Raw genomic sequence first — 14535 nt, forward strand, 5'->3', positions numbered from 1 at the left:
TTACTATCATTAATCAGAAAACGCCGCCTTATTTTTATAGCACATTTTCTTCTCAGGAGCTCCAAGCTCATGCGGCATATTCATTAAAATGTAACAGTCTCCGTGTAACCAAAGTAAATGGTAGATCTCATTTTTCCTACTTGGTAGATGAGGACATTGAGACCCACAGAATTTAACTGCTTGGCTTAGGATTTGGGGTTCAGTGAGAAATTCAGTCAGATTTAATTTACGGCAGCCTTTATTTTCTCACGGCTCAAACATAATCACACTCAAAATCCATTCTGCCTGCTAATTTCCTCTAGGCCTATGAATGAGCACTCCCGGGCTTTAAGCCAACAATTTGCAAAGCAGCCTGAAGTAGAAAATGGCTGTGGAGGCTTCAGGGGCCTGTTGCTTAGGCTGACAGTGACCCCTACAGGATGCTTGCACAGCACGCGATGGACCCGGATTCCAGGTGGAAAGAGCTTTACTAACCCCGCTGTGCCTGTTCTGGTTTGCAGACACCATCCCAGAGGACTTCCAAGAGTTTCAAACCCAGAATTTCGATCGCCTGGATAATTAAACCAAAGAAGCAATCCGTAATTGTTTTTCCAAGCACTAAAGCCATCTATTTTTTAACTTACTACACCTTTTTTTTTTATATACACTGTGCCTGCCTTTTACCAATCCAAATAATATCAAACTTTTTATATGGATGTGGCAATAAAGAAGAGATAATTTCTAAAACCTGGGCTACTCAGACATTGCTTACATGTGGCTCAGGCTTTGATGTTGTGTATGTGCTTCTCTGAGGTATACATCTTGAACTTGTAGTGGGAACTTTTGCTTAGACTGGGTGAATCAGTGAGATTGAGCAAGTGCGTGAATCAGGAGACTCAGGGTGAAGGTCTGATCACTGGTCCCTCAGGTTATCTTCACATAAAAGCCTAACAGTGCTATTGCTCACCTCCGCAGCCTCAAAAACACATGCTCAGGGGAACCTTCCCCAAGATTTTTCCTGACCAGTCCTGGAGCCAATCTGTCTAATTCCTTCTGACACCCTCCCCCACTCCACACACACCTTTCCACACCCGCACATTCAGCAGCCATTGTGCTTATTTATATATTTGGCTCCCCCCAGTGGAATGTAAGCTTACTGACATCAAAGACCATGTCTTTTAACTGTAATCGGTATTCCCAGTACCCAACATAGTACCTGAAATATAGTAGATATCCAGTAAACGTTTGCTGGCTTGATGGCCGAATGCCTCTTAAGTAACAAGGACAAAAGTGTAGATGGATCATATAAGCCCTTCCACAACTCAGAAAGCTCTTCATAGGGGCGCCTGGGTGGCTCGGTTAAGCGCCCGGCTCTTAGTTTCAGCTCAGGTCATGATCTCACGGGTTCGTGAGATTGAGCCCCATGTTGGGCTCTGCACTGACAGGGTAGAGCCGGCATGGGATTTTCTCTCTCCCTCTCCCTCTGCTCCTCCCCCACTAATGTGTGCTCGCTCGCTCTCTAATAAATTAAAAAAAAAAAAAACCCTCACAACATATGCTCTATGATTATATCAGTAACCTAATTTCAGTGCCTAATTTAGACATACCATTCCATTTGGAAGGCAAAGATCCAGGCCCATTTTTATAAACTCCCTAAGAATTCTGTTTTAAAGAATATTGCTGGGTAGTAATATATCCTCCTATTCTAATACTCCTGGAGGTATCTTAAGTCATAAATAGAGGATAAACACTACCACCACAGTTTTATCATGATTTCAATAGTCCTAAAATACGACGCATATGCGTGAGCAATAGGAGATATGCAGGATTTCAAGACAGCCCCCTACACATGTAAAGCCTAGAGGTGTCTGTTGCCTCCTGATTCAGGACACTAGATCTCCCACATCAAGGTCTTCAGTGAGTGGACAGAATTCAGGCCTGTCTACCAATTTTTCCCTCTGCTGACACTGTCTCATCTCCCAGGGGGACTATGTTACAGGAGATACTGTTCAAGGATTTCTGGACCATACTGCTGTCATGGGCTTTTTTCAGTTTGTGGTTTCACACCTATAATTCTTTCCCAATTCCAAAAACAAACTAAGAACAAGTTCATTTCATTAGAGATCATCCTCTTTCAATCTTAGTCCTTTTCCTTTTTTTTTTTTTTTTTTTATCTCACTGAAAGGTTATGATTTCCTGAGCCCTTAGGGCCTCTCGGAGCTCTCTGGCCCATTTGGTCTTCCACACACTCTGTCCACAATACAGTTAGGTTACACCTTTATAGCTATTTTCATGCCCTTCTGCTGAGTCTTTGGCACTTTACTAGGCAGTCTGTGATGAAAACCACAAATCTGTTTCTTCAGAGATCTCATTCTCATCACCGAAGTATATACCAGATCCTGGACAGGAAATAAACTACTCTGTAAGTTAAAGAGAGTGTGTTAATCAGATCTGGTTGTGAAGCTGAGCTGAATTCTTATAGTATTTTGATCGGACTTTCAGTGAGCCCGATTTCCTTATCAAAACCATCCTCTGGCTCCCATATACTCTCCTTTCCTGCCTCCCTGATGCTGGTGGAAAGAGAAGGCAGCCTTCCTGTCCCCTCCCCACCCCCAAGTCTCCCTGCTGTTAGCAATACAGCTGCTCTAGGAAAGCAATATACCCATAGGAAAGTTTGATACTTTTGTGTCTATAACCATGCTAGTACCATTGGCCTATAAGAGATCAAGAATACAATTGTATCCCTTAGGGAGCTTATTAGACCATTGGGAAGACAAAGGTCATTATATACAGAGAGCAACAGACCCAGTGATGTGCTGAAGCCAGTGCTTACCAGCTCAGGAGAGCCAACTATTAGGTTTTGAAGACAGGATATCCCGTCAAGCTGTTGATGGTTTGATATTAGCCATCATGAGAATATTTACACCACAGAAATTGGTAAACACTACAAAGCAGGGCTCCAGAGAGCTGATGGTCAAACATTTACCAACACACAACTGGGTGGGGTATACTATCCTGTCTTATTTCTGGTTGCCCCTCCTCAGTATCTTGGGAAATGCTGTCGAAAGCTTGAAACTTTCAGAAAACTTCTTGTTTAAATGGAGAAGCAACAGGAAAAAATGTAGAGAAGAAGCTTCTGGACACTGGTCTCGGCAGTGATTTGAATATGATGCCAAAAGCATTCAGCAAAAGCAGAAGTCAGCAAATGGAACTACATCAACCTCAAAAACTTCTGCACAGCAAAAGAAACTAAATGTACATCAGATAAGGGGTTAATATTCAATACGTGTAAAGAATTCATACAACTCAGTAACAACAACAAACCCTGATTTTAAATGGACAGAACTAAACAGACATTTTTCCAAAGAGGACATCAAAACGGCCAATAGGCATATGTAAAAATATGCCACATGACCAACCATCAGAAAAATGCAAATCAAAACCATAATGAGTTATCAACTCACACCTGTTAGAATGGCTATCATTAAGACAAGTGCCGGTGAGAATGTGGTGAAAAGGGAACCCTTTTACACTATTCATATGAATGTAAATTGGTCCAACCACTATGAAAAACAATATGGAGTCTCCTCAAAAAAATTAAAAAGATCTACCATATACCCAAGGAAAGGAAAACAGGAGTTCAACCACATATCTGCACTCCCATTTATCACAGCATTATTCACAATAGCCAAGATATGGAAACGTGAATGTCCATCAGTGAAGTAAAGGATAAAGAATATGTGGTAAATATACACGGTGGAAAATTATTCAGTCATGAGAAAGAAGGATATCCAGCCATTTGTGACAACATCACGGTCCTTGGGCACAATATTCTAAGCAAGGTAAGTCAGAGAACGAGAAGTACTGTATGATATCACTTACATGTGGAACAGTAAGTGCCACTGGGTGGCACAGTTAAACATCTGACTCTTGGCTTTTGCTCAGGTAATGATCTCATGGTTCATGAGTTCCAGCCCCACATTGGCAAAGAGCCTGCTTGGGATTCTCGGTCTCCCTCTCTTTCTGCCCCTCCCTATGCACGTACTCTCTCCTCTCTCTCAAAAATAAATAAACTTAAAAAAAAAAAAGATTGGGGCACCTGAGTGGCTCGGTTGAGCATTCGACTTCGGCTCAGGTCATGATCTTGTGGTCCATGAGTTCGAGCCCCACATCAGGCTCTGTGTTGACAGTTCAGAGACTGGAGCCTGCTTCAGATTCTGTGTCTCCCTCTCTGTCTTCTCCTCTCCGGCTCATGCTCTGTCTCTCTCAAAAATAAACATTTAAAAAATAAATAAAAAAGATTGATGGTGTTTAAGGGCACAAGCTTGCAACAAGTAGTAAATAAGTCATAGAGATCTAAAGTCTATACAGTATAATGAATGTAGATGATATTGTACAATATTGTACTACAATCAAACTTACTATGAGACTAAAACTTAATTATCCCAACTGCTAAAAAGAAAGAATAATTATATAACATAATAGAGGGGTTAAATATTGCTACAATGGCAATTATATTACAATATATAGATGTATCAAACTAATAAGTTGTATGCCTTAAATTTGCACATTACATGTCAAATATATTCAATATTTTAAATGTGGAAAAGTGGAGAAAGTTGTGAGAATCAGGAAACACTTGAAAAAGGCTAGCCAGATGCCTGCAACAAACTATAGCAATGGCCTAGCTGGTGTGGTGCCCTCTCCCCCAAATTGAAACCTGGGAGTTTTTAATATTTATATTCAACTCCAGTGCAGAAACTCAAATTTCTATGAGAGTTCCATCCATGTTAGCAAGGTCTTCATTTGAATCTTATTAATGGCCTTTCCCCCCCTTGCTCTCCCTTTCTCTCAAAAATAAACAAACATAGGGGCACCTCGGTGGCTCAAATGAGCATCCAACTCTTGATTTCGGCTCAGGTCATGATCTCACAGTTTGTGGGTTTAAGCCCCACATCAGGCTCCATACTGACAGTTCAGAGTCTGCTTGGGATTCTCTCTCTCTCCTTCACTCTGCTCCTCCCCAGTCACATTCTCTCTTTCTTTTCTTTTTTTTTAATGTTTATTTATTATTGAGAGACAGAGCACAACAGAGCATGAGCATGGGAAGGGCAGAGAGAGGAGGAGACACAGAATCCGAAGCAGGCTCCAGACTCCGAGCTGTCAGCACACAGCCTGCCGCGGGGCTTGAACCCACCAACTGAGAGACCATGACCTGAGCCGAAGTCGGACACCCGACTGAGCCACCCAGGCACCCCATCTCTCTCTAAATAAATAAATAAACTTAAAAAAAATAAGTAAAATAAATAAAAATTTTTTAAAAACATAGAATTGCGTTATAGAAATAAATAAACATAAAAGAAGAATAATCTTATTAATACCTCTAAGAGTGTGAGCAGCCCTCACTCACTCACGATTTCATTCTATTGTCTGTCTTCCTCCTGACTGTTCACTGAGATCAAGGGTTCTGAGGAAATGGGAGGAGTGACGGAAAAATGAGAATGTCACTGTGGGGAAAGACCATTCCAGGGTAGACACCCACAAGTTGAGGGAAGAGTTTGGAGGGCAGGAGGAGGGCCCTGGGCCATGAGAAGAAGCCCCAGGGGCATGGGAGGAGGGGCTGAGAGGGAAGTAGAGCACCCCCAAAAAAGGAAGCTCTTGCTTCTCTCTTCCCAGGTTATTATTCCCATATCTCAGAATTATCATGGGAGGTTATCCTTAGCTTAATTTTAATTCTGGGCTATAGAGTCAAAGAAAATGAGAAAGATGCAACATCTAGTCACCCATTATTGAAGTATCTGTAAAGCATTTTTTTAATGACCCAGACTAGGAAGATAACTCAGAGTATATTCAAGGGACAGAAAAGAATCTGGTCTAAAAAAAACTTGAGAACTAAGTCATTTATATGAACCTACAAAAGTGGGATATGAGGTGCCCTTGTTTGAGGGCACACAGTCCACTGAGAAGTTTACTCTAAATTTCTTGAGACAGTATAGTTTCCTTAATCGGTAAGGATTTTTAATTCCTAAAAACACTTAGAATTAAGTATAGAGATACTAAACCTACTGTCCTAATATTTTTGTGTAGTGTTTAGGAATTATTTTTGAATATGTGGTATTTAAAGTACTTGAAGGGTGCCTGGCTGGCTCAGTCAGAAGACCACATGACTCTTGATCTCAAGGTGAGTTTAAGCCCCACGAGTGTAGAGATTAGTTAAATAAACTTTAAAAAATAAAATACAAATAAATTACTTGAAATATTTTAAATAATTTGGCATATTAGAGAATCTAATAAATTGAACTTGTGATTCAATTAAAAATATATCATTCTGGGGCATCTTAATGGCTCAGTCGGTTAAGCATCCAACTCTTGGTTTCAGCTCAGGTCATGATCTGCCAGTTTGTAGGTTCAAGCCCATGTCGAGCTCCACTTGTAGGGTCCCACACTGAAAGCACTGAGCCTGCTTAGGATTCTCTCTCTCTCTGCCACTCCCCCACTTTTGCACTTGCGCATATGCACATGTGCTATCTATTAAAATAAAGATACTTAAAAAAACACACATTTGAAGCTTCCTCATTTAGGCATGTTTTTAAGTTCCCACTCACAACTAGGGTTTCCATGCTTAGAAACGCATTTTCTGAAATTCAAAAGTCTTTTTTCCTCACTTATTTGTTCATTTGAAAGCAAAATTGAGTTTCCTATGTTCTCTGTACTCTACTAGGCACCTGGGATGCAAAGATACCAGACTCCTCTTCCCTAAAGAGCCAAGAACTCCAGAGTCCTAATAATTTACTAGCCTCTAATGTAGTCGCTCCCAAACCTTTGGCTTTCTTTTGAAATTTCAAAATAAATTTCAGCGGATGATAAAGGATTGCTGATTTCTTACTTTGCCCAGTTAATTCTCTTGACAAAAACAAACACCTGCTAAGTCTCACTGTTATTTTAGAAAAAGAGCATTTTGGGGAACTGGGTGCCCCACCTCTTGATTTTGGCTCAGGTTACGATCCCTGAGCCATGAGACTGAGCCCCACATTGGGCTTCATGCTGAGTGTGGAGCCTGATTAAGATTCTCTCTGTCCCTCTCCCTGGCTCTCACTCTCTAAAATAAAGGAATGGGATGGGATGGGATACAATGCAATGAGATGCAATGGGATGGAATCGAATGGACCACAATGCAACACAATGCAACATAAATAAAATATAATAAAATAAAATATAAAATATAAAATAAAATAAAATAAAATGGTAAAGGTAAAGCATATTCCCAGTCTCAGAAAGGTCGTTCTCATTAAAATTGCAGATAAAAATCAGTTGGGGAGGGGTGCCTGGGTGGCTCAGTCAGTTAAGCGTTTGACTTTGGCTCAGGTCATGATCTCACAGTTTCATGAGTTCGAGCCTTGTTTCAGGTGAGCTCAAGCCCCACTTCGGGTGAACCCTGCTTCTCTCTCTCTCTCTGCCCCTCATGGGATATTCTCTCCCTCTCTCTCTCTGCCCCTTGCTCACTTGTGCCCTCTCTGTCTCTCTCTAAAAAAAAAAAATCACCTGGGGAAACTTAAAAAATAAATCTATGCCCTGCCCCCAACCAATTAAATTAGAATATCTGTGGATTTGACCACAGCATCCATTATTTTTTTAACGTTTATTTATTTTTGAGACAGAGAGAGACAGAGCATGAACAGGGGAGGGGCAGAGAGAGAGGGAGACACAATCTGAAACAGGCTCCAGGCTCTGAGCTGTCAGCACAGAGCCCGATGCAGGGCTCGAACTCACGGACTGTGAGATCATGACTTGAGCTGAAGTCGGACGCTTAACCGACCAAGCCACCCAGGCGCCCCTACATCCATTATTTTTAAAAAAGCTTTCAGGGTTGGGGCACTTGGGTGGCTCAGTCGGTTAAATATCCAACTCTTGATCTAGGCTCAGGTCATGGTCTTGTGGGTGCCTGGAACAGAGCACTGTGTGGGGCTCCATGCCAGCAGTGCAGAGATTCTCTCTCCTTCTCTCTCTGTATTACATATTATACATACATATGTATATACATATATATATATGTACATATAGTACATATATATACATATATACATATACATATGCATATATATATGTATATATGTATATATACATATATATATGCTTAGGATTCTCCTTCTCTCTCTGTATTACATATTATACATACATATGTATATACATATATATATGTATATATATATGTATATACATATGTACATATATATACATATACATATATATACATATGTACATATGTACATATATATACATATATATACATATGTACATATATATACATATGTACATATATATACATATGTACATATAGTACATATATATACACATATACATATACATAGGCATATATATGTATATATACATATATATACATATTTACATATAGTACATATATACACATATATACATATACATATGCATATATATGTATATATATACATATATATACATATATATACATATGTACATATAGTTGTGTATTTGACTTTAGACTTCTGATTTTAAGTTAAAAGGTATGGAAGAATTTGGTTGACTATATAAATAAGAGTGAGGTGATTAAGATAAATTAAATCCACAATATTTATAAGTTTGTTATATTTACAAGAGTTACTTGAGTACCTAGGTAGTTTTTGCCAGACAAATGATACAAAAATTAATTTTATAAATGAAATATAAACATATTAAGTTTGGGGGAATCTAGGTGGCTCAGTCAGTTAAGCATCTGACTCAATTTCAGCTCAGGTCATGATTTCATTGTTCGTGGGATCAAGTCTCACATCGAGCTCTGTAGTGACAGCACAAAGCCTGCTTGGGAGTCTCTCTCTCTCTCTCTCTCTCTCTAAGTAAATAAACATTTAAAAATAAACATATTTTTTATAGTATATTATACATTAATATAGTATTTTAGATGCTATAAATTAATATATTCAACTTATAAATGCAATTTAAAATTTAAGTTTGCAAATGAGACTAAACATTAATCAAAAGCTTAAAAGTGATGATAAATTTTTCTAGAGTACATTTATAAGTACATTTATAGTGCATTTATAATACATTTATAAGTACATTTGTATATTTATGGAGTATAGAAGAGTAAGAAAATTTTTAAGTTGAACTTAGAAACTTAAGGTTTTGCAATTTGTATCTTTAATTAATCAAATACTAATTTTAAAAACCTCAGGCACCTGGCTGGCTCATTGGATTGAGCATCTGACTCTTGACTTTGGCTCAGGTCATGACCTCTCAGTTTGTGAGAGGGAGCCCCATGGTCACAGCGCATGGTGACAGTAGGATCTGACAGCGCAGAACCTACTTGGGATTCTCTCTCTCCCTCTCTGTCCTTCCCCCTCCCTCTCTCTCTCTTTCAAAATAAGTAAATAAATTTTTTAAAAAAACATAAAAGCCATTAATAGCTTTCTATGTACAAAAACTGCCCTCATAAGCAAAAAATAAAACCAACAAAATACAGTCCAGTGCTAGTCCGGGGAAATACATCCTCAACTCCAAATAAGGAGTGACAGTTGTTCTAGAGCACAGCGCATTTCTACAATGGGGACCATCACCGCACAGAGGGGAAAAGAGCCTTGGTACCGCTCCCTATGGCTCCCCAGGCATCACCAGGCAGCTGCTACAGCATCTCAATGGCCTGGGTGATGTTGCTCTCAGCAATCAAACCCTCATTTGTTGGCCATTTGGTCCAAAGAACATTTCATGCTGGACTCAGGGCCTCAGGTAGGGATGTGGCAAGAAGCACCCCTCTTTTGTCGTCCTCCTGCCACCGCCCCCCCCCCCATGTTAAACCTTAAAAAGAAGTGTAAATGCACCTACTTACCTGGAGGGTTGGGGGTGGATGAGACCTGCAGAATTAAAGCTTCCTTCTCTGGCTAGATGCCCCAGAAGTAACAGTGGCCTCTTCCTGAGCCTGTTGTAAAACAATGACAATTATTTTCCTCATATCACCTGCCTCCTCAGCCATGTAGTAGGCATGAATCAGCCCTTGAACTCAGGTTTGTGAGAAAAACCACTTTAATTCCCAAATTCCAACTTGTTTTCATTTTGAAAACTCATTCTCCCTGACTCCAGACAAGTACTACTTGAGTCTTGCTTGGGGTTTCCACTCTTCTCTCAGAATCACCCTAGGATGCCTTCTCAGTACCAAAGTGTTAGGGACTGGGGAGTGGCTGTCCACACAGATTCCTCCTAACATGACCATGGTCAGCACTCACCACCACCCCCATTCTCAGAAGCCATAAAACCACAAAAGGGCCCCCAAATCTGAATGAACCCCTGGAGCCATTTCTTTACTGGCCCTCACCTGGAGGGCTGCAGGAAGCCCCTCTTCTCCCTCTCTCTCTAGCATGGGACAATCTTTCCCTAATCTGAGAAGGAAAGCCTTATGTCCGCCCGCCCTCTTTGCTTTTGGCAAAGAAATTCTGTCTGTTCCCAGTCTTCCTTTACTTATGGCCCCTAAGTTCCCCTAAAGGCTTAGCTTGCAGGCCGGCTCTGACTCACACATGCCACATCCCCTCTGAGGTAATAAGCTCAGAGTCCACCCTCTGAATGGAGAATTGGGGAATAGGGAAGTATCAAAGGGAGATGGGCTCAATGTCTTCTGGTGCTACCCCACCACATTCTGAATGAGCCCAAATGATGATGACCTAAGGTGTAGTATAGGATCCTCTTTGGGTTTCTGGAGCCTACAAAAAAAAAAAAAAGCCACCAGGAATATTGTTTGGAAAAGGCATACTTACAGAATGAAATTGCAGGTGCTCAAGAGGCAGAAGGGTGTGGTGGCAGAGGAAGAAGAGAAAGGGATTCCCCAAGGCTGGGGGAGCAGGGGCATGGTGGAGTCTGGAGTGGACTTGTCTGCTCCACTCCTAAATGGTTTGAGAAATGGAGAGGAGCCTCTGATGGGAGTACCTGGTCATGACTGTGGATGGACACTTAGCCTGCACCCTGGAGCAGAGTTGAGGGCTCTAGATGGCCAAGCTTACAGCAGCAGGCAGGGTGATCTTGAGGAGCACCAATGCAGCCCTCCTAGAGGAAGCACCACCTCCTCCCCCCAATACGCCCAGAGAACCTGTAGAATGGGGCTGAGGAAGGAACCCCAGGAAGGACTGACATTGCAGGCTGGCTAGGTGAGAGGTCAGGGGGACAGAGTGAGAGCAGGGAGCAGGGCTCTGCTCAGCTCTAACAGAGGGGAGCTGACCAAAGAAAAGTTGAAGAGCAGAGGGCACAAGGACCTACGCTCAGGGAAAAGAAGGGGGCCATACGGAGAGCCAGACAACCTCCAGGCCCCACACTCCCAACTCCAGAAGGTGTTTCTGGCGACACTCTCCATCCAACCTCCAGTCACCAGAGGCAGAAACAGGCAGCCTTGGACCCACATGCAGAAATGGGGAGCCCGCCAAGCATATTCACTATTCTAAAACTCCACATGTGTTGTTTCTATAAGAAGAAATGGAATAAACATTAAGAAAGTACCAAAGAAACCAATGAGCCGTTAAAACTGATTCAGCAGCATGGGGCGCCTGGGTGGCTCAGCTGGCTAAGCGTCTGACTTCATTCAGCTCAGGTTATGATCTCACGGCTTGTGGGTTTGAGCCCTGCATCCATCTCTGTGCTGACAGCGTGGAGGAGTGTGCTTCAGATTCTGTGTCTCCCTCTGTCTCTGCCCCTCCCCTGCTTGTGCTCTCTCTCTCTCTCAAAAAAATAAACATTGTTTTAAATAAATAGATAACTAGATTCAGCAGAATATTACCTAAGAGAAGTATGGGTGATTAAATGACATAAAGGGAAAAAAATAAAATGAAAATCAAACAAACAACTTGACCTTACCTCCCAACTCATATCACCAAGGCTGGACCCCAATGCAGTTTCTTCAGCCACTATTTGCTGGACCTGGATTATTCAGTTCCTACTGTTTGGATTTGTTCCTAAAATGAAAAGATGCCTATGTTTAGGCCAGACCACGTCCTCCACCTAGAAATTCTACAAACAGCCCCTGAGAAGTGCTCCACGTGGGTGGAGCACCCTCAAGGGGCAGCTCCTGAAGTCACAGCTTTGGTTCAAAGTACCCTGAAGAAAGGATTCACTTCGAACCCTTATCCAAGCTATGATCTAGCACACATGTCTCCCCTTCACTAAGGTTACCTTACTAAGTAATATCAGGTTTATACATTATAGAACACAATAAGTAATCACTGTGAGGCACAAACATCTCTGCAAAAAAGAGTTGTCCAACTATATGAACATCTCTTGCCATATTTGGGGGGGGGTGGTTCTTCCAAATAGCTGTTCATTAATTGCTTATTTTATAGCACCCACTAGAAAAAAACAGTAGCAGATATCTCAAGTCTAAGAAAAACTTATGGAAGTAAGTTTTTCATTGAAAGTGTTCTCCATTACGGGCACCTGGGTGGCTCAGTGGGTTAAGCATGGGACTCTTGATTTCAGCGCAGGTCAGGATCTCATGGTTCCTGAGATGGAGCCCCCTCTGCCCTGGGCTCTACGCTGACAGTAAGGAGCCTGCTTGGGATTCTCTCTCTCCCTCTCTCTCCCCCTTCCACTGCTTGTGTACTCTCTCTCTCTCTCTCTCAAAACAAACATAAAAGAAAAAAGAAAAGAAAACAAAAGAAAACAAAAGAAAAAGGTGTTCTGTTATCTTCACAAGAAGTCCTTTTTTTGTTGTTTGATTTTTGTTTTGTTTTGTTTTCCCGTTGAATTCATTTGGGCAGAACTGGAGCCAGGTAGGCTCTGCATCTAAAAGAGGGTGTTCGGCCTCTTGGTCATGAAATGTGGGTTGTGCTGGCGACGCAGGACCTGGTGGGGCAGTGGGAACTTGATTTTTGGAGTCCTGGAACTGTCTGACTGCTGCTCGGCGGCACGTGCTGGCTGCAATCTCCTCCACCTTCATGATCTGGATCCAGCGGCCCGGGGAGCGGTGCGAGGTGCCCATGTCTCGGTCGCACTGGGTGACGGCGCCCTCGTCATCAGGTCCCTATACGCCCCCGAACATGTTGTGGGTGCCACTGCGGGAGTCATAGCGCAGCCAGATGCTGAAGTTCTTCACCCACAAGGGGAATTTCTCAAACACCTGTCCACAGTAGACAATTTCCCCTGAAGCCTTCTTCACCTTCAGACACAAAGTACCAGAAGCGGGACTCGACGACGACATGATTAGGTGCAAATACTCGCAGGAGATACAACAGCGGAGTGCGGCATTTCGGGGTGGGCAGGCAGCGCTCCACTACCTTGTACCCCGAAGTGTGCCATCATGGTGCACTGTCCACTCTCAACCGCCACCCAAGAGAGCACAGCTCCCACCAGACTTCTGAGGACCAGGGGTTGAAAACGAACGTCTCAAAAGTCCCTTCGAGCTCTGTGGTTTCTGTGAGCTGCTGGAGGATGAGTAATATGCAATATTCTTATCTGTACCCTACCCTCATCCCCTGAATAAAGTATTTGTTGAACTGGAAAAGCCAGTTGCCTCCATTAAGCCAAGAGCAGGAGGCTTCAAACTCTTGTCTTTCTCCACTGAATCCACGAGGGGGCGGCAATCCTCCAAAAACATGCCTATTTTGAGCAGGCTGCCCTTTTCTAGTTAAAAAACAACACCTGAAGTTCATTAAAAATCAAACAACTACCATTTATTACTTATTTTACTCCTAGTAACAACATTGCTAATAGTTCAGTGCTTAAGAACTCATTACCAAAACATTAAATTAAACAAAAACCAACAACCACACATGAAACAAATGATATTTCAATTATTACAGATGAGGCTGTGAATGAACACAGAAGCCTCATTTTTTTTTTTCTCTTTTTCTGGAATTGCCTAGAGGAGACCTTCCTTGTGCCTCAGCCTAAATTCACATGCCGGTCTTCTCTGTGAGCCAAGCAAAGAGCCATTCATCCATCCATTCATCATTCATTCACTCACTCACACATCAAACCAACACCTACTGAGCAACTGCTGTGTGCTAGGCGCTGTGCTAGGCACTGGGAGGAACGCAAAAAAGTACGTGAATCCAGTTGGCATTAGTCCAGGTCTCTATTTGACTGAGAGCCATTTTCACTCCAACACTATTAATTGCAAAAGAATAATTTGTTTTAGGACTGGATGAAACTTTATTAAAGCAACTTGCTGGATTCCCTTGCTCTCTGACTCTATTTGTAAAACATTTGTCCACTGAAAGAACCCCCATTTACTTAATCCTGAGAGTTTTTAGCTAAGTCAAAAAAAAAAAAAGATTTGTCCTAAATGTCTCACCAGAAAGAATGACTTTCCAGGGAACACAACATAGCTTACCAGGCAGGGACAGGTGGCTTGACAGAAGTTAATTCAGTCAAAAACTGTTTGGTCTGCACAGTGTTTTCACTGTTCTTGGGGCTTTTTTGTTTGTTTTGTTAAATAATGCAAACTTTAAAATCTGAGACAAATTTGGAGCTCTAGTCTAAGATGACAATGTACAAAGACCCTGAACTCACCTCCTCCACAGATATACCAAATCTACCCGCATTTGTAGA

The 14535-nt window shown here is 41.9% G+C and overlaps 1 protein-coding gene and 1 pseudogene across 1 annotated transcript in view; one reads left to right on the forward strand and one right to left on the reverse strand.

The window, feature by feature from the left end:
- Nucleotides 1-726, forward strand: part of THBS4 (thrombospondin 4) — a 43674-nt gene extending 42948 nt beyond the window's left edge. Inside the window, exon 22 of the mRNA XM_003981108.6 lies at nt 501-726. Within this exon, the coding sequence (XP_003981157.2) occupies nt 501-562 (62 nt within the window). The 3' untranslated portion in view covers nt 563-726. The remainder of the gene's footprint in view (nt 1-500) is intronic.
- An 11846-nt stretch (nt 727-12572) lies between these two features.
- On the reverse strand, nt 12573-13579 carry LOC101089672 (annotated as a pseudogene).
- Between the last annotated feature and the right edge of the window lie 956 nt (nt 13580-14535).

Source organism: Felis catus, chromosome A1 (assembly GCF_018350175.1).
Source record: "Felis catus isolate Fca126 chromosome A1, F.catus_Fca126_mat1.0, whole genome shotgun sequence".
NCBI lineage: Eukaryota > Metazoa > Chordata > Mammalia > Carnivora > Felidae > Felis > Felis catus.